Genomic DNA, 21,671 nt, shown 5'->3' with positions numbered 1-21,671 from the left:
TTAGTTTTTAAAATTCATGTTTATTAGCAAGCATTACAAGCCTGAGAGGAGAGAAAAGAATGACCACTTCAGGGAAAAAGTCCTTTCCTGTTTCAGTCTGATTATATGAGGCAGAAGTTTGCCACAGCTAATGATTGCATATTGTGCAATAATTTCATAGCTTTAAAGGACCAGAAGTAAGCACTCAACATACAAAGCCGTGTGCCATAGTTCCAAACAATTTAGCTTGTTTTCTTATCGCATTAATTTCTGAGCGGTACCAAAAGCACCAAACATCTCAAATCTTACTGATTCTCCAAAGGTGTATAAGCAGAGGTCCAGGTTAACTGGAGTGCAGGAATGTCCGATATAAATAACTTTGAACAGGAAAAATGCATATTACAAAACTTTGAATTTTAAGTAAATTCAGCAAAGCAAGCCTTAAAACCTGTTCCATGCTTTCTAACTTTTAAATGTAAAGTGCAAATGGATCAAGTATGTCCTTGATTCTTTTCCTGAAGTTAGAGCATAATGCCAGAACTGACAACACAGGGATTGCTTTGCTGTTTCATCTCCTTTACCTACTAGGAAATGGGTGGGCAGGGACGAAGAGAAAGATAAGGTGGGTAACAAAGGAAATACTGAAAGAAATATTTCACAAAAAAACCCCAACACAATCTTTTTTAATTTATTAAGCAAACTATTCAGCAAACTGGCATTCAGTATTGAGAAACTATTTAAAGTTAAGAATGCAACTACATTTGCAATGTAGAAAAATCAAAGCTGGTATACTTACCAAAGATCGTCGCATCTGTGTTAATATACTCATAAAGCAATCAAAGCTGATCATCCCTTCTGGACTTTGCAGCAACTTGGTTTTCTCCATGGTGTTTACTACAGCTGAAGCACCTAAAGCCATTTCTATCCATTCAAGGAGGTATCGCAAGGAACCTCGCTGGGCAGCCAAACCAAGAAGCAATTCAGAAGCTAATCTACGACCTAAAGTGTCTGCCCCAGAGTTTGGAATTGTTACTCCTTTCAGAAATGTTGTTACTTGTGATAAACAGTCCAGCCCCATTGGTGGAATCTTGCTTTCATTTGCTAAAGATAAAGGTGGTAAAGAGCTCACGACCTCTATTGCAGTATGGATAACATCATTGCAAAGACTGAGGCCGGGTCCCGATGCAGGCATCATCCAACTTTGTCTTAGCAGTGCAAATAACAAGCTTAATCCAGTCCGAACTCCCATTTCTATGAGTGCATCTGTACTTGACCTAGGACGTTCACTGACAGAATGCACATCTGTTGATCCAGAACTGCTTTCTGGTGAATGCTGCTGTTGTTTCACCTTACCCTTATCATGATATTTATTAGAAAGTGCATAGAAGACACGCTGTAACACAAGGAGACGTTTTCGAAGCGCTCCAGCAAATGGAGAGTCTGAGCATACCATCTTCGCCAGTGCCAGCTGGCTGCTAAGAAGGGCATCCAAGTAGTGGTCCTGTTCATCACTAGATAGAGATTCCCGCTCAAAATCTGGTAACTGAGGTCCTTTGAGGCACAGAACCTGCTGGGGCAATGGCACTACTTCTTTATTGCTGACTAACTTGGAGTACAAGATAGAAACTCCCTCCCTTGTTGCAATAGATTCACTGTCTTCTGTGATCCAGGAGCTGTTTAGATGTTCAAGCCATTTCAGCTTCACAGGTGGGACCATAGCTGCCATGTTGGTTTACTCCTTTGCCATTAGTCCTGAAGATGAAAAAAAACTGTAAATAGGTGTGCAATATTATCTACAGAACTTATTACTCACAGCAGGGCAAATCCTAATAATCCTTTACAAAAGCAAATGATTAATCACGAAGAATTACCGAAGTTCCACCATTTTACCCATATAAGTGCTGCCACCTGGAATTCAGATCAAATGCTAACCGTATAGTTTAAGAGTAGTATAAAAAAGACATTTTACAGATTAATTTTTATCTTCATTTTAAACAAATAAGTACACACGTATGTGCAACTTCCTTAACATGATGTAAAAATTTTAGTATGAGCCTGCATTTTCTACATCCATGTGCACAAAAATTCACACAAAGCAGATTTAATTCTGCTATGTTTCAATGAAAATACCCTTTCTAAGGTAAGCTAGAGATCTCCTTAAAATCCATGTCAGAATGTTAAATGGAAACCAGGACAGGTGGCTTAACTGCTAGAGAGGCACATTATGTAGATTCTATTAATTCAGTCAATAGGCTCTTCAGAGCCCAATGCACGTTACACCTATTCCAAGTAGATTTACAGTATCAAACATTATGTATTACATTGTATTAACATATTGTATAATGTAAGACTCTGAAAGTATTCAAAGCTTTTTGGACAGATTTTTAAGGAAGGGATCACTAACAACATGGAGATAAAGAGAAAACTTAATAACGCCACAACACTGCTTGATTGCCAAACCAACTTGACAGCTTACAACATTCTTTCAAATCAAAGACATCAATTAATTTGAGAGATCTTTCTTTGCCGACAATTTTAGGAAAAAAACCCAACACATTATGAATCATGACACTTTTACACGGATTCAAACTCAATGAAACATTATGATGAAATTGCTACAAAATTCCTGGGAATCCTATGGTTAAAATGGGATTCCTCACCACATACCACAAAGCTTTATTCGGCTAGCACTAGCCCCTGGAATACATCTCTTTTCTGACTTTTGCACTGCCTGAACCCAAGTCAACTTACTTAGTTGAATGGAAAAATCCCTTTTGCCCTTGTTATTCCCTTGAGAGACGCAGTAGGGTCTGAGTTCTACACAGGCAGCCCAAAGCCTCAGTTACAAAATCCATGTGTGAGACTTGAATGCTTTGATTAAACCACTATAACTTGGCTTAAATGAAGAGTAGTTTCAAGATTTACAATTAATTACACAGGATTGCATTTTTTGTTCACTGTTTTAAAATTCAAAATCTAAAATAAATCAACAGATGGAAAAGTTACAGTTAGGTTACAGAATATCAGGCCTTTTTGAAATTTAATCTGAGTTCATCAACTTTCAAACTGAACATAGCAACAAGTCCTCTTTGATCACTTTCAGAAGGGAGAATATAGTGTTGGAAAAGCATATTATTTTCTCTACATAGTCCTTCTTTAGGGATGACACACCACAGGTATATGGCATGGACAGTATGCCAAATGTGCATATGGCCTTGTAGTTCCCCAATGCTCAGTCACTGCAAACCTCTTAACCATATCACTCAAAATGAAAGTGTAAGCCATTTAAAAAAAAAAATCACCAGAACAGCATCTTGCATATTCAGAAGCACACAGTACTATTTAGGCAAATGATGCTGTAATAAACCACTCACAAAAATTAAGGTGATATAAGTTTATAGAAGAACTGTATGTTAGGAAGACAAAATTTGGAGGAAAACAGGGGAAAAAAATCAAGTTAGTTTTTAGTTATGTTTTGAAATATCTTCTCTATCTTGAAACCAACAATGTAATATTTTGATTAATGAGTTGGTAAAACAATGACAACACAAAGTGCAGAGGTATCTCTATCACTGTAGATGAATATGTCACAGGGGAAGAACAATACATAAGTGAGAAGTAGTAAGATTAATAGCTTGAAATTTAATAGTAAAATATGCGAGCTTATACAATTATGGAATAAAAAGTTCTCCCTAAGTAGAGAAATTATTATTTGGAGATTCAAAAGTAGAAGAGTCTAGTGAATCACAGAGGGATCATAAGTCAGCATGAAAGAAAATACAGTCCTGAGTAGCATTAACAAGCTTTTCCAGAATGGTTAGGGAAGGTTAGGTAAGGGAAGTATTTTTACACAATTTTATAAAATGCTAACCAAGTGGATTAGCCAGCTGGATTTCTGTCACCTATATCCTGAACTCATTAAAGACTGACACTGGATCATGCAGAGAAAAAGATTATTCCTCTGATCTACCCTAACAGAGAATCTAGCCTGAAGGTAAGACTAGGAGTGTGGCTTTTCGGCACAGCAAACCAAAATAAATAAATACATAATAAAAATGAAATAAAATGAAATCTGGTCTATAAATACAGCAGAGAAAAAAGGGGGCAGGAGTGGCTAAATAAGCACAAGGAGAATATGGGCATAAGAACAAATGGGTATGAAACAATCACAAATTAATTTAAACTGAAAAACTCAGCAGTTTGTTCCCAGTTAAATTCTGCAATGAGTTTCTAATGGAAACGGCAAACGTTTTTTAAATGCAATATAGTAAATTCTGATACACAACATAGAGAATTTTTCTAGTCTCATGTTGTCATTCTACTAGGAAAACATTTATTTCAAGCTAACAAGAAGATCTTCCTTGAAGAGATATCTATCACAAAAAGAAATCCTAAGTAATCTGCAGCAAGAACACAAAGTGAAATTTGTTCCAATTTTGCAATATTTAGAGTCACAAGTAAATTAATTGGTTTTTAAATTTATTTATAAAGTGCCTAATGCTGTCTTAGTGACTGCTCTCTCACAGACAGATGAGGATGTATGGGGGAAGACTGTTCCATACGAATGCAGCAATGTATGGCATTTCTTCTTTATCACGATACACTTCTCACCATAATTCACTTCTTCCAAGTACTACAGATTTGTATTTTAATGTTAGTAACCACAGTTTTAGTTTATCCAGTTATTATTTTAAAAGTACACATGAACAGCATTTATTTAATAGACAAGGTAATTCAAGATTTAGATCTGAAGACCTAAAATGTTGCAGAATTGATAAGCATATCTCAGCATTATAATGATTTATATCTGCATTGAATTATACAATGGGTGACCCTGCTCTCACATTCTGGTATTTTATAAGGATAAAGGAGGTTAGCCTAATGGGGTAGCTTTTCTGACAAAAATGTAAACTGAACAGTCCACATCTCTCATATAACAACAAGAAATTCCATAGACCAAAAAACAAGGAACTGTAACTGACAGTGTTCTCCCAAGAGTAAAGCAATGACTAGAATTCCTATACTATACGTATTGTTTAGAGCTCAAAAATGGAAGATACTGGTACTCTTCGAAAAATGATTCTAACCAAAACCATTCATGTATGCCACTGGTACCCAAAGGCAAGGTGCTGCAGAGACCAGTGTTTGCATGGTCTAGAAGTGTTGGCCTATGTGAGACTAAGTAGAGACATAAGCAAAGCTTGTATTCGGATAGCTTCTTCGCAGGTCATCTTAGCTCAAGCACAGCACCATGTTGATACAACCATACTGGTTACAGGATCCAAGCTAGTTCACATATCTTGCTGCAGCATGCATCATAAAACTTTTCAGGCCATTTCTTCTCATTTTTTTCTTTCATCTTGCAAATCCAGGCTGTTCTGTCAACACATAAGACTGAAAAAAAGGAATGCAATATGGTTTTCGAATAACTATCTTTTGGGACCTCCAGCTACTTAAAAACAAAGTGAGGGCTTCATTGCCAGATCCTATTCATAGTTCTGGATCAGAACCCTGGCATGAGTAGGAGAAATCTATAGAAGAGTATAAGTGCAATGAACATTGAGCATTTCATATTTATACGTGTCCCATAGATTTCAAAGACTGCCTACTTTAATGTCTTACTATTTTTATTGTTCACTTGCAATCTAGTGGCATTTCAGCATTTCAGTGCTTTGCAACTGGATTTAGGATACTTTTTTACTGACTTCAATTTCTGTATTCCAATAAAATAATTTTTTTATTCTTGTTTTGCTTGCTTAATATTTTAACCCTCTTAAACACAGTATTTTCAGTAGACAGCTTTCGAACTCAACAGCAAAAACATAAACCACAAGAACCACACGCATCCGAAGTAACAATGAAGTCATTAAAATCAACAGTGTTTCTTAGCTATCATTTATACAATGTTCAAGTACTGCAAAAGTAAAAGCATTGATAACATCGCCAAAAGACCCTAATTCCCAAAAAAAAACCCACTGAGCTTGAAAAACTTCTCACATACAAGAATGCAGACTGATCACAACTAGTTGAGTCCAGGGTTCTTTTAAGTCTAAGTCTGAGAAAATTTTTAAAAATTAATAAATAAAAAGAACACACTGCTCCCAAAGAGACACTTGAGTTATTAATTTTAATGCTGTTATCATTTGGAACTCCAGTTTCTTCAAGAGGATTCTTGATGTTAACTGTAAATTTTGTCAAGCTAACTTACAGCTTAATATGCAAGGAGGCTTTTTCAAAGCAAGAGTGTTTTCAAACTGCTCTTTTTAAAAGAAGTGTTGTTTAAAGTAACCCACAAATGCTTTACCTCCTATTGTACAAAACAGATTTGTTTGACTCCTGTTTTATAATCATTAACCATAAGTTACATAGGTTCTGAATGATCACTTTCTGTTCTTTGACCCTTCAAGTTCTAATGCATTACAATTTCACCAAAAAGTAATATAATACTCTGAAGATGAGGTTTGTGTTATTTGGTAGTCTGAGCCCTATCTGATCTTATTTAAAACTAAATCTCTGGGGGGTGAAGGGAATCGCTCTGCCATCTAGTGAGACGATGTGCTCACTACAGCTGTAATGCTTGTAGTGCAATGGATAACATAGTATGACTTCATTCTCTCTCAGACTCGACATTTCACACTTAAAAAAAAAAAAAAAAAATCAGAGAACTATAATACAGCTCTTCCAATATACCCGCCAAAAAGCACATTCTGTGCTATTAAACACCTGCTTTTATTCCAGCCAAATTTTCTCTACAATAGATTAGCACCTTCATCAAAAGCCTTATTTGAGCCTCAGTGAGCCTTGTCCCAGTAACTTCAGTTGTATTACAGCAGACAAAATCCTTACACATGTCTATCATACAAAAACTGGAGCCACAACTGTTAACTACCATTCAGAGGGAGGGAGCATTCTTTGCATTTCATACTAGACACACCTTCTGTTTACTCACACAACAAACCAAACTAACGGCATAGCCTCCAAGTGACACAGACAGGTATTATTACATCCAGGACCTTGTTCACAAAGAAAAGGCAACGTTTTTGCATTTGTCAGGAAGAAAGGATTTGCTAACTACCGTTTGATGTGAATTGCAACTGTAAGAACAATTAATGCAGACTTCCAAACTCTAGTCTTCAGTGACAAAGTTAGCGCCTTCTCAAGAGGCAATACATGGGGATCTAGCTACATTAAGAAGTCATCTGAATAAAGACTCATTCATTTGCTTTATACTTACAGCACCTATTCTTCATTCAGAAATTACAACACTTGCTCATGTGCCTCAAAGGTGCAAATACTGCTCCTTTTCCCGAAAACTGATAAGATTTTTTTCTCTTCCCCTTGTATGCATCTCTAAAAATACAGACTGAAGCTTCAATCTGAGCTCTTAGTAGTGACCTACTCTCCTACTGCAACTTTCAAAAGAAATATGTTGGTCCATCTTGAAAATAACATTTGGTTTGATGTGACAGGTCTTTAACTGGATAAACTGATGGCAACAAGCTGATTTGATATAATCCTGAAAATGATCTCTGAATACAAATGTAAATTATCTCTGTCTCTGTGTGGAGTGCGAGCACAGTGACTATGTATCGCTGTAGTTAACCAGAAACTAGGTAACAATAGTTAGCACAGTTTATTTCCTCCAGCTCGTTGTCCGAGGACCACAAATATAAGGTTTATAATTGCTTCAGAGCCTTTTTAAGTGCAGACAAAAAGAAAATACATTTGACTTTGAAAGACCACAGGAATATATTCACTGATGTTTTACTCCATCTAACCACTACAAGGTCAGCTGACAATGTGGAAGGTACCAATTCTGCAGTGTGGGCCAGCGTGTAGTCCCACCAGCTTTCTGAACAAGCTGATCATATGGCTGATCATACGGCCAAGCACAAAGGGAGAAGGCAGAAACATGTGACAAGAAGTGGAGAAAGGAAGCACTTTTCTTTCATTATCAGCAGCACAAACCTAAAACAGCCTAAATGTATAGCAACAGCTTTATAAAAGTATTTCAACACTGGAGCACTTCAAACACTTTGAATTCAAAGTTCCAAATTCAAGGTTCCCAGAACTTTCTGGGATTTCTATTTTAACAAAAACAAACAAAAAAAACCCAAAACCAAACCAAAAAACACAAAACAAACCACAACCAAAAGATCTTTTTGAAACTGCAACAACTGTTCTGCCTTAAAAACAGCCCTATCACATTGTTATGTGCTTATAGTTTCATATTTTGGGACTCCAATTAGAGAAAATATTCCTTTCAGCAATCTGAAAATAACCTATCCTACTGTCAAATCACTAGCCAACATTTTACATGTAGTAAACCCCCAAATCTTCCAAGTGAACAGCTCTCACTGGTTCAAAAAAAGCTAGGATTGAACCAAGATAATGCCTTGAACATTACCTATTACATAATTTCCAGATACACAACAAAGTTTTAAAATTAGAATTATTAGAGAAAGTTTTGATATTTTACTTTATATAAAAATGTATCTGTCCAGCACCAGGTGGAGAAAAATCTATTCACGTTGACAAAACATGAACCACAAAAGCCCAGCTCTCCTCTCTCCTTCCCTTATCCTTGCTTTCTCCTTCTCCTCAGGGAAAAAAAAAAAAAAAAGAATAAAAAAAAAAGTAGTAGTAAATAGTGAGAATTTGCAACACAACTCCTTTGTCATATCTTTTAGAACCACAGTTCCTGTTTGGCAAATACCCACTTTGGGGGAGTAACTGCCCACATATATTTTACTGCTGCTGATCAGTACATCAACTAAAATAGACGTAAAACTCACAGCTGAACAAGGACTACAAGACAGTCTTACCAAATTTAACACCTATTTCAAAAGCTTACTCTAGAGAACAGTTAGGACGAAATGAAAATATCAAACCCTAAAAAATAAGTTCTATGTATCCTGGATGTAGAATTTTTTTCAGAATAGCAGTGGCAGCAACTTCAGCTGCAGTAGAATAAACCTGAAGGTAACTAAGACTGCCTTCAGAGCTTGTTTGCTAACTCAGAATTCCAAGTTCTTTGTCATAAAGTTAGAAACTAATCTGGAAAACTCCACCTAAGAGTTGACTCTGTGAGAAAAAAAAATAATTCAGGAACACATTTAAGTAAGTGGAAACACTAATCAAGCGTAGCCGACGAAACTGTCTTATACTAGGAGTAAAGAAGAAACATGAAAGAAAGTAAAGCAAAGATACAAGCATGAGACTACCTTCAACAAAACCCAGGGCAAGGTCAAAGGTCAACTGCATTCCTTATAAACATTAGTTGGACAAAAGAATTTGGATATTTCTTATCCAACTTAATGCCTGCCAAGAAAGTGGTTTTCATTAACAAGTGCTAGGGGGGAGATTCAGAACCTTAATGATACTAGTGGCAGCTCCAAAAAGAAAGAACTGGTGCTGAATGGAAGATGAAGGGAAAGGCATTTGTCCACCACCCTCTTAGAAACTACTGTTAAAGTTGGGTGAAAAATGATGCTGAATAGCTCTGTGAGTCACAGACAGTGCCACAGACTCTACAACTGCACTGAAGAAAAGGCTCAGATTCATCAAATACTCTACTGGAATATCTGCAAGCTGTAGAAGAAACAAAGCTGTTAGTTATCCTTCACTTCAACTGGGACACTAACTGCTGGTCTTTTCTCTTACATCATATGAAAGGGAATGAGAAGAAAAGAACTTAAAAATGAAACCTGTGAAAACAAGAACATAATCAAGGTTGGTTGGGTTTTTTTTTCCTGAGCTAAGAGGAGAGTGGAACATTTAAATAACAAAAGAAAATATGCTAAGAGAGCTCTCTCTTAATGTAAGAAACATGGAACTTACCTGCAGCATAGACAAAGGTTCTTTTTCCTTTTATCAGCCCGCCATTTAAAATGCACCCAAAGACCAACCTACAACTTCCAAAGCTACACCTCACTGCATAACGTATGATCATCCCCTTATGTTTCAGATTCTGTGTTTTCAAGCACAAAAGTACAAAACAGCTACCTCTTCTGGTCTCTTCATGGTTTTCCCCATTATGTAAACAAACTAACACCAAATATACAAATTACTTCATGCTATTATCACTCAAATTCTAAGCTCAGGATGAAGTCTTCACATCTTGCAATAATTAGTAAGCATAAAAAGAAGATAATAGGCTGCATTTAAAATTCAAATAAATCAATTTACAAGCAATTCTAAGCATTATGAAATTATAATAATTAAATTGTTGGCACACATTTCCACATGGCCAAGAACTCAGCAAGAATGAGAGTTTACAATAAATTTAATTTCCCCTTTTTCCATATATTTCTGTTCATCTACTTGCTTACATGGTGATTTTAAAGAGGTTTTAGTTTAGACAGTGTTTGCTGCATTGAGAAAAAAAAAAAAAAAACACAAAACCAAGAGCCTGCAAGTGTTTGTCAGCAAGACAGAGTAAACACTAATAGTAATTAAAACATTTAAGATCTTCCCTTTGAGTTAAAATATAGAGAAAAGGAGAAAAGTTGTCATATTTCAGGGAGAGAATGCAGTCTTCAGTGACCTAGCGAATATTTTTAAAGAATATAAAATATTCAGTGTTATTAAAGAGTTTGGTTTTCTTAGATAGGAATTAATTCAGCCTGAAACCACCGGCTACTTCCTACAGGTCACTTAAAACATTCCTTTTTGAGATGTAAGCTTGCCTAAAATAAATAATAAATCACATGCATCAAAATGTGAAAGGCCTGTTGCAAGTAATCGTTAGGTATAACAGAATATTGAACAAATGAGCTTTCAGTTAAGATTAAGTTTATATCACTAATGAAATAGGGCAAACAGTAATTGCTTTTATGGAGGAAAACTGCATATTTTCTAAGGAAATAAGAACTATCCCTATATCTTAAATAAGAATAAAATAAGAGACTGGAGATGCATATAACTAAATTTACAAGTTATTTCCATGAAACGGAAATAAATTATGAAGTGATAAACTATAACCACTGCTCCTTTCTTCTCTTTTTCACCACAGTAATTTAAACACTCAAAACAGAAAGAAAAACTTGATCTTGCAATTAATCCCAGCTCGTTTATTTTATACGTACAATACCAAGCCACTGACTGCATGGATGCATGAGCAATACCCTGATCTAAAACTGACTAGGAGATAAAACAAAATAGGTGTCCGGCTATAAATGTTTCAGTATTTTTATATATACATAAATATATATTTCAGTATTTATAGTATATACTACAAATATTTCAGTATTTCAGGTATACGTGTCTGAAGCACAAGTGACTGCTCTGTAACACTTATTTTCAAAAGTGGAGTAATTCTTTCAAAACATCAAAGTTAACATCAAAGGGAAATTATAGGGGAAACAATGTAAAATGTGGGTTTGTGTTTATATAATGTGCTATAAGAAAGGTAAAATGGGACTAGAAAGTAACAGTAAGTTTTCCAGCCACTTACGACCACCTCCTAAATTATCTATGGAAAATGTAGATTTTTCTAGAAGGGGAACAAAGCAAACACTAAAGAGTTTTCATAAACCCACTTGGTTGGCTCAGATATGAAGACTGTCAAATCTCTAAGAAGAGATTTTTTTTCAGATTTTTACTACAGCTTCTGGAAATCAAGAAGTTTTTAGGTCTTCTCACTTTGAGGTAAGTGGGACAGCTTTGATCAACTTCAAATGCAAGTATAAGAACAATTCACCAGAGGGGAAAAAAAAATAATTATAAAACAGTAAGAAAAGTTCTCAACTTCAATACAGGCAAAGGACTTTCGAATTTGGAAAGTGCAGCAAATATTCCTAAATTCCAAGGGGGGGAATAATAATAATAATTTAAAAAGGACTTTAGCATGGGGTTGAAGGTCAAAGCTTGTAAGGTTATAAAGGTCCCTTTTCTCAGCTTAGCAGGACAGATTGGCCCTGGACAGAACGTATACACAACTTCCCAGAAGGAACTTATGTAGTCTTCCCTTTCCATGTCAGCTTGGAAATTATGGGACATATTTGAGTTTGTCACTCAAGAACGGCCTCCATGCAGCTGATAAATTTATCCTAATATAAGTAAACAGGAAGCTCCCTTGTAGGGTTTAGATTTAAAAAAAAAATAAAATAAAAAAAATAAAATTACTGAGAAGGTGCTCTGTATAGATCTAAAAGAAAGATTGCTGTGATGAATTAAAGAAAGGTGGAGATGGAACAGAAGCTATATAAAGTGATTACAGCACACACTGTAGGAGGAACAGAAAGATGAGGAACAGCTCTAGGCAACTCCAAAGAGATAACTCTAAATTCCTGCAAGAAGAGATTTAAGTATGAAAGTCAAGGCAAGAAAAAGTAGAGGGTTTTTTGTTTTGTTTAAAAGAAGGTTGTACAAAAGATCACTAAAAAGTAGAAGACAGGAATATTATCTTAGGATTTTAAAAAGTAGAGAGTGTAATAGCACAATTTCCCCAGAAAATGTGTTTTGTTTTTTCGGTCCTTAGCACACACGTTCAGCTTATGAACAGACAGAAACTACCTAAATGTGTGGAAGGGAGAAGTTGATTTTAGGGCTTTTTTTTTTTTAAGCATCATGATCTCCAACACAGGCATTCTACCTCATAGTCAAATGCGGGTAGTCACTGGTATTACATCAAGAATTTCAATAATAATAAAAGCCCACAGATAGGAAGGAAGAAGGTATAACTGCTGCCCAGCCTGCTAAAAGGAAAATTTGAACAATCAAGTCAGAAATGTAGCTAAATCTTCAAGTACAGTGATTTCCCATTGCTTGTATATACTTGAATCTTCAAGTACATACCAAAGCAAAACTGGTCTTACGTAAAGTGTTGTCAAATGGACACACTAAACAAGGGCAATTTTTTAACCTAGTCTTTAGGCATCACTTGTCACAGTCCATGGGGATTTTTAAACTTACAAAATTCATTCTTCAACTAACACAATTATAAGTTTCAAAGTTTTCTATGGCTCATGAAAGTCTATTGCTCTGCCACTTTTCTCTTAAATAGTAATAATGCTTTCTTCTAAGCATACCTGATTGCATTTTTGCAGTCTGCCACTCAAACGGCAAGCAGAGCGCAAATCTTCCACTTACTTTCTTTTTTAATTGTTTCAAAATAAACCCCAGATTTTTAAGAGGTTTTGCAAACATTTCTTTATGAAAATCAAAAATATTGGAAACATTGTGTCTTGTACAAGGTCTATCTCTTTAACACAAGTATCTCATCACGAGTTACACAACTGAGGAAGGTTCAACTATCAGGTCATCATCACAAAAGTCCTACAATTACAAATGTATACGAAACACAAAAGCCTCTTACTTGAAGATTTGGAAAACGCTGTCATGTTGTTCTGCTCAGAAAAAGCATGGCATGTCAGCCAGAGAAATAAGAGGAGAGAATCATGTGTTGTAGGAAGCAATATTATAACTGGAGAGAAAAACCATAGATATTATCACTTGTCATTATAAAAAGATTTGAGCAACTCTTAGAATAGTAGAAGAATGAAATTTAACATTCTATCCAAATTCTGCTTTAGCTAATTTTATTCCTCCCTACAGTGTCAACTGAATAAAATGTAGGATTATTCACTCCCTGTATAAATAATGTATTAGGTATAAAGCAATTAAAAACAGCTTCAACAGCCTACTCCAAAAGCTATAAGATATGTGGGAAGAGTTAGAAAATTAGTTTAGTACTTATAAAGGGTTAAGTTATAATATCCTGTAGCAAAACCAGGATTAATTTCTTGAAAAGTGAAAATATATATTAGAAAGGTAATGAAAAAAAAACATTTAAGTACGACCCAGAAGCTTCTGAATTTGGAAACATGAAGACAGCACCACTTCACGAACCACAATCTGAGCACCAATATACATAGAATGAGATACTGTATCTTCAGTCAGTATGAAGAAAACACGTTTTCTTAAATCAGTGACTCTAGCACACACACTCAAGATATTAACAAGGCCAGAATTTAATAAAGCTACATATTACGGCATTTTTCTTTAACTTAGTCTAGCTACAGAAGAAATCAAGTACAGACAAAAACAATTACTCTGACAGAAGCTAAGTGCTCACACTCTTAGAACTGCCACAAAAGCAGTTGAAAATTTTATTTTCTGCAAAACTCTTGAAAAACCGCACCTATAAGGTTGCGAACATTACATGTACTAAAAATGAGAAGTTTTCTCAGAGGAAAAATAAACCTCATAAGCACTCACTTACTCACTCTCTGCAATTAGCAATTTCAGCAACCTTTTTAAGATGCTGACTACATATATCGTTATTTTATGGGAACCTAATTACAAAAGCTTGTAACACAATAAGCTGGAAGTCTGTACAGTCAAAGCAAAGGCAGGAAACACCAACACTGAAGAACAAGCAAAGAACTGGTTGTGAAACTCACACGCCTGAATTCTATTTACTGCCTCACTGTAATGTTATACCACCTTTCCCCCATGGACAGGTAAAGATGTTTTCTAAACAGAGTGCAAGAAAAGAAAAAACTTTAACAAATAAGCAAAACAAATAAGCAGGTCTGTGGATTTCTAAAGACAGAGTTCTTCAGCGGGTGTTCACTAACAATCTTTCTCAAGTTCACAGCAGTTTCCTTTACTATTTTCAACATGAGTGGTCCTAGAGTAAACTGTGCTAGACGTACTTTAAGCATGGTGTCACCTGGGTGGTTTCTGAAAAGGATTAGAAAATTTAATATTTAAACAGACGGCAGCCAGGGCGCACTACAGCTCTTAATATTGCCAAGAGTAGTTAAATCTTTGTTTGCAACAGTGAGAAATAATTTCTGTGGATGGACCAGAAAAAAATCAAGCTTTTGATTGACACAAAACTCAGGAAAGATTTCACAATCACAAAAATCAGCTAATTATACTACCTCATTAAGAATACAATTCAATTCATTCACTGCAAGTGAGACTGACTATTCAAAAACTTTTTTCTGGGATGTTACTTTAAATAAGTTCTTAAGAAAGCAGTTGTTCTGTACACATAGCTGATCACAGGTCTGGAACAGTTAATTTCTTCCAAATATGAGTGAAAACCTGATGCAATATGTTTCTATTTACCACCTCACTGTGATGATAATACTACAATTCCATACACGTGGAATCTGTTCAAATTTGCAGCGTTTTAGTTTTGTAGCATCAGCACTTAGAGCCCTTATAAATTATTTTGTTAATTCAAATGAATGTAACATTCTTACCAGTAAACCAAAGTCTTTATTCTGTATCTAAGTCTTCTAAATTATTATCTCATTATTCTGTCCAATTTCTAATACAACTATGACACACAAAAAATGTGGTTATTTTATTTCTCCTTTACAGAATCAACTGAAACCAAAGACTCTCTCTTTCCATGGAAGCATTGCATAACTCTAATCATCCATACCATATTCCTTTGCCTTCTTCCTAGTTCCTTTATTGCTATATGATCATCTATATTGATATAATGACCTACCTGTAGCATCAGCATATATATCTATATGTTCATCTGTACGGCTCCAGAACTGAACGTGGAATTCAAGATACAAATACACCTTCAATTTGTGCAACAGAAGGACTGTTTTCTGGTTTTGCTGGGTTCCAGTCCTAACATTTCCTAACAATATATAAAATGACATATTACCTGAACTTTTTACCATTCCCGTCTTTCATACTTCTTACAAAGGGGGCACAAAGTCCCAGTAAGAATCATGCTTCACACACTACCAACTGTTACAATGCAGCAATTTTTGCAATCCTTATTAACGTTTTACAATCTGAAAATACAACTAAATGAAAAGCAAACTGTTTGATTTGCTTTCTTTTTTTCATAAATAAAGGGTTGTATATATATGATTTAGCAGCAGATACCAGGGCTCCAAACAACATTTACAGCCTTTTTCTTGAACGGTTAATTTAGAAACCAGGAACACATAAAATCAATTAAAGTCATGCCTTGTCATAGGCCAACAACGTAAAACCTAAAAGCAATACAAAACCTCCAAGATGTTCCATATTACTCCTGGCCAGGACAAACTATGACAGTTAAAACCAACAGTAACAGGACATAATGCTGCCTAAGCCAGTTATTTGTTCAATATTTTACTCATGCCAAAAAGCACTACAGATCACTGTGCAAGGTAACGTTCCTCAAATGTTCTTTTTGGCCAATACATTTAGTCTACACACAATGTCATGACAGACGTGAGGTAAATGGGAACCTATACAAAAAAGTCATGGGAAAGAAAAAGAGAAAATGATAAATTAGAAAATATTGACACTGCAGACAAATTACTACAAATTAACAGAGAATTGAAACTAAAGAGACAAAAAGAGACAGTAGAAGCAGAAAAAAAGGAAAAAGGGAGAGGTGCTAGATAATAGATGGACAGCAAAACAATGCAGAAAAAATAAGCCGTGGCCTCCTACAAATCTGGAACAGCAAGACGACAAGCAAAAGGAACTAAACCAGAAAGAGCAAGCAAGAACAGCAGCTACAGCAGACTGTTCTTCACTCCTAAGAAAAATGTTACAATGAAATACACACTAACATTAATTGATTTATGTGAACACCTGTCTCTATTGGTCACAATGTCTACTATCTTTCCTCCCTGTATTAGCCTTCTGCTCAGCATATGGAAACCAAATTACTGATATCTTAATTCAGATTGATTTTGCAGCCAACTATCAACTTTTCTTTCCAAACATTAAATTCCACCTAGCTTCAGAATATTCATCAGCTAAGCCATGCTGAGCTTCTACTGATACTCTTCCAAATTTAGTCTTCCTATATGATTTTGGGCTCCTTTAGGATTATTTATTCATTATCATGTCTACTACTGAAATCAGTATAATCCTATGCTTTCAGCTGGTCATAACTGGTCACTCCAGAAATCTTTTGGGAGACAGACAAAAGTAGGACAAAGGTTTTTTTAAGTTGATAAGAAATCAAATCTATTTGCTCTTTTGCCCTTATGTTTATAAAGAAAGTGATACAAAAACCTAATCATGGTCTGTAAATGTAAACCCTTATACCCCTGGGTGCTGTACAAAACATACAAAACATACCCAAGCAGAAATAAAAGTTTATTATTACTATTCAGCAGAGAAACTTATAAAAATCAATTTAATCCATTACTTCTTCAGATGCATAAAAGTACATTGAAACAAAAGCTGAGAATGTAGAAGACAGTCCACATACATATCATCAAAAGCAGTTAGTAAAAAGAGGAGCTGAGAAGCAGACATCCCCATGCATCAAATACGGGGGGCGGGGGGGGGGTAAATTTAAGTTGGATATAAGTAAGAATTTTTTTATAATGAGGGTGGTGAGACACTGGAACAGGTTGCCCAAGAAGTTGTGGATGCCCCATCACTGGAAATGTTCAAGATCAGGCTGGACGGGGCTTTGAGCAACCTGATCTAGTGAGAGATGTCCCTGCCCAGGCAGCAGCGTTGGACTAGATGATCTTTGAAGGTCCCTTCCAACTCAAACCATTCTATGATTCTGTAACTGTATGACCTCCAGGGATGACTTATAACCTAATTATTTGATGGTCCTCTTAGCAAGTTTTTAATCACTTCTTTCTCCAGAACACAGTGAATAAGGTGTAAGTAATTCTACTTTAAAATACAGTTGAGCCCATTTTTGCTTCAATATGCAATTTCTTATTTCAGAGAGTAAAAAAAAAGTACTCAAGAGCTAGACTACAACTTAAATGCAAAATAAGCAAAGCATATACTTTGTGTTAACATTTCCATTTCTTGACTCAGAGTACTCCCAGTATAACCAACTGAAAAAGAAACTTCTGTTGTATACATTTCTGCATTTGTAAGGAAACGTTTGAGGATTAAATTTCTGTATTACGCAGTGCTGACAGCAAAAAAATTTTATCACTAGTAAGGAGGACTGAAACTGTAGGCTCTTCTTTAAACAGTAAATTAATTCCAGCTTCCAGCAGAGAACATGATTGCTTCAGCCACCTGAACATGCTCCCAGCTAGCTTGATGCCATCAGGTCAATCACAACAGGCAGTCAAGGCCAGAGAATATACCTGGCCAGTTCCCAGGCCACAATTACACTTGCTGTTGACTGGCAAATTCCACAGCCACTGGGTTCCAGGCTATTTTTTTTTTCCATCTTCAGAAATGACAAGGGTTACTATGAAGTTACTATGATGCACAGTAAGCAGTGCAGCACACTGCCAGTTACTTCAGCAGCCCTAGGAAAGTAAAGCTTCACTTTCTGAGGGCTACTTTAGATGTTTTTAAAGAGAAAGCACCTACTAGATTTGAATGTTCCATATGACTGTCAACCACTACAGGGAGACAGAAAGAAAGAAAACCTGCCAGCAATTTAAGAGTTTGAGTACTTCTGAGAACCAATCATGAGAAGGAAACATAACCAACACAATACTCACCATTCACTAAGATAACTTTGACACCAGGAAGTCAAATCAGCCATAGACAAATGTACCCTACATTTAACTAAAACATACTAGCGCAAGATAAAAATCTTTCAAGTTATATAAACAGAGGAAGATTAAGTATCTGTACAATATCTAAATGAAGACTGTAGTATTGAAAGGATAATGACTTCATAACAACCTATGACCAGAACTCAAATGCCTGCTCCACCAAGTCTTCCTGAAATACATACGATTTTTGTCTCCATTATTAGTTTCTAAAATGGGGATAAAAGTGCTTCTCTACCCAATGATAATTACAAGAATTACATTAAAAATGGAAAGAAAGATTGGAATACTAAAAGTGAGTCTCAAACAAAATTACATAAATGTACACACTTTTAATTTTACTACCAAAATACAAAGACTAATTTCACGTGTAGTTTTTCCCATCTGTAAAATAGTCCCACTCCAATCATCACTGATACTTTAAAACATGCAGAGCACCCCTGCACTGTTTTCTTTGAAAAAGCAAGATTATGGCTATCTAAAATTGGTAAAGGAAAGACAAAAAACAGTAGTCACGCCACTTAAATCCTTTCCTAATCAACTAATATTCATTTAATTCAGTTCTCAAATAACAAGAGAAAAAGCTTTCACTGGTAAACTATCTTTTGGTTCAAAGATTAAATGAATAAAACCACGGTGTGTTATATTCTTACTATGCCAAGCGGTCCTCCAGCAAAAATAAGTCAAAGACTTTATATCCCTATTATTCTTAATTAACAATTAGATATCAATACCTCCTTCACACAGCTTGCAGAAAAAAATTTCAACACCCCCCCCTTCAACTTATATACTTCCAGCTACAAAAACAGATATCCTTAATGTTAAGACAACGAACAAAACATACATGATACATTTAAATAAGAATATAAGAGCAGAGAGGAAAGCCTCAAACACATACAGGTTTGTTTATACTCGGAGACAAGGAGCCCTAAGATGTTTCATTCTGAGAGCCAACTACTATGCATAAAGCCACCTAACAAATTCCTTGTAAGTGCAAGGATACAGGAGACTGGCAATGCCCTTCTTCTGTCCTGTAGCACACTAACATTGTACAGCTTTTAATATTTCATACAAAATTAATAGATTCCTCTTAGAATATTGGGAAGCAGTAGCAGGCTGACCAGGTATAAAATCTACCTTTCCAGATTAAATGCCTATTATATTTTTCCCCGTAACTATGTGACTCAATCCTGATATCCAAGTCCTCTGCAGTCCCACACTCCTATGCAATGGAGAAGATGTGGTTTACATGGGGCCTCTAACAAGGAGCATTAAATTCAATATGTGTAAGTGTATAGCTTTGAGGTTTTGTTATGAAGTAACAGCATAGAACACTTTGCTAAAACTACAAATCTGATCAAGCTCATAACTTAATATGCACGCCTGTATATATACATGTACATATATGTATGCACATGGTTTCAGCTATGTATGCACATGGTCTCAGCTACAGCAAATTAAACAGCCCATGAAGCAACAATCAGTTTAGATATGTGACATGAAGAACAGGTCTAAAACAACAGAAGATGGAGATGTTTCACCAACTTCACATAAACCTCTCCTATGTACACTGTGAAAGGGAGAGAGCATAACAATAGGATTCTGTCCCTAAAAAACATGAAAAGCAGCTTGTATATAGTAACTTCTAAAAGTAATTAACTGTATGAAGTTAAACAAAAACACATGCTAGGACATCACTTTAGAAAACAAAATAAATCATCTCTAAGTAGAAGTATACATATAATTTTTCAGTACTACAAATAAGAGCCAGCAAATAGGCCACAGGGAGACGATGCAATTCAGATGACAGGTCTGGAGATACATGGAACACCTACAGTCATACACACAGTTGACAAAGGCCAGCACGGCAAATTTCAGACAGAATTTTGTGACACCGGCCAGACCCACCCAGGACGCACACAGCCTGAGGGAGACGCATTTAACACTTAGGGGAAGAACGCATGGCCGTGCTACAACCGCATTCATGAGGATCAAGAGGAAAAGCACAGGCTCCAAGGATCCCAGCCGAAGCACAACCCAGATTTTGTGTAGTTTATACTGCTTTGAAGAGGCACAACCCTCCCCTCCTCCCCTCCCTATAAAGGAAGAAAAGCTGCTGGGCACCCGCCGTTCGCTCACCCTCAGCAACAGGGCACCGACATCTGAGCGGCCCCACCTGCCTCCCCCTTTTCTCCATCCCCGCCTGCACCTTTCCCCCTTCCCAGACGCCCGTGGCTAGGGCTGCGGCCTCGCCTCCCCGCGCCCCCCCAGCAACCCGTCGGCGGCACAGGGGGTGCAGCCGCCCCCGCATGACACGGCGAGGGGGCCGTGCCGGGGTGCAGCGGGGCTGCAGCTGCCCCCCCACACCCCGCGGCCGCGCCCCGCGACGCGCGGCTTGTTTCGGTGGGGAGCGACGCTGAGGAGAACCCCCCTCCCCCGCCCGCGCCGGGCTCGCCCGGGCCTCCCGCCCCTGTCCCCACCGGGGGCCGGGCTCGCCAGCCCCCCGCAGCCGAGCGCTCACCAGGCAGCGGGGGGAGGCGGCGGGCCTTAGTCCGGGTCTTCGGCGAGGCCGGGGCAAGCGGCGAGTCCCCGCCGGCAGCCGCGTCCTCTCCTGCGGCAGCAACGGCGACGGCGGCTTGTCAAAGAGAAAACATGACGCGGGCGGGGAGGGGGAGGGAGGCGGCGAGATCTCGCGGGGCTACCGCGCGGGTCTCGCGAGGCGCCGGCCGCTCCCCGCCTCCGCGCGCAGGGCCGCGAGCCGCCGCCGGCCGCGCCGCGGGAAAGCTGGGCGCGCGGCCGCCCGCTCCGCGCCTCCCCCGCAAAGGACCGCGGCCGCCATCAGGCGAGGCTGCGGTGGCGCGCCCGGGGCTCGGCCCGCCCGGGGCTCGGCCCGCCGGGCAGCCCAGCTCCTGTCCCTGGCTAAACGAGCTGCAAAGCAACCCCCGAGCAGCGGGGCTGCCGGCAGGGACAGGGAACGCACCGCCTCACCCCGGTGAGGCCTGCGGCGGCCCAGCCAGAGGGACGGGGGCGCGGCCGTTGGCTGCCCAGAGCGGCTGTGGTGCAGGTGTGCGCGCAGCACCAAGGCCGCAGGGCTGCGCGTCGGGCGCCTGTTGCTGAGCCTTTAGGGGCTCCCGACAGGGCCGTGAGGGACGCTGTGGCAAGAGCCATGGAGAAACCGGGAAACAAACCATCAGCGTGCAGAAGAAAGAGGGGCCCAGACCT

General features: G+C 37.9%; 1 protein-coding gene across 14 annotated transcripts in view; it reads right to left on the bottom strand.

Moving 5' to 3' along the window:
- HERC1 (HECT and RLD domain containing E3 ubiquitin protein ligase family member 1) overlaps positions 1-21,111 on the bottom strand; it is a 109,329-nt gene extending 88,218 nt beyond the window's left edge. For all 14 annotated transcript variants that reach the window (XR_015701448.1, XM_087744463.1, XM_087744464.1 and 11 more), the window contains exons 1-2: positions 20,971-21,111; positions 776-1,731 (exon numbers count right to left, since the gene is read on the bottom strand). Coding sequence is in view for 13 of the 14 variants with exons in the window: in XM_087744463.1 (XP_087600589.1) it covers positions 776-1,705 (930 nt within the window). In the remaining variant the exon portion in view is untranslated. The remainder of the gene's footprint in view (positions 1-775; positions 1,732-20,970) is intronic.
- Positions 21,112-21,671: the final 560 nt, after the last annotated feature.

The sequence above is a fragment of the Nipponia nippon genome, unplaced genomic scaffold, assembly GCF_047370975.1.
Source record: "Nipponia nippon isolate SJK-2023a ecotype South Korea unplaced genomic scaffold, ASM4737097v1 scaffold_9, whole genome shotgun sequence".
NCBI classification, from domain to species: Eukaryota; Metazoa; Chordata; class Aves; order Pelecaniformes; family Threskiornithidae; genus Nipponia; species Nipponia nippon.
The sequence above is the reverse complement of the archived record's forward strand: the minus strand, read 5'-3'. Positions and strand labels throughout refer to the sequence as shown.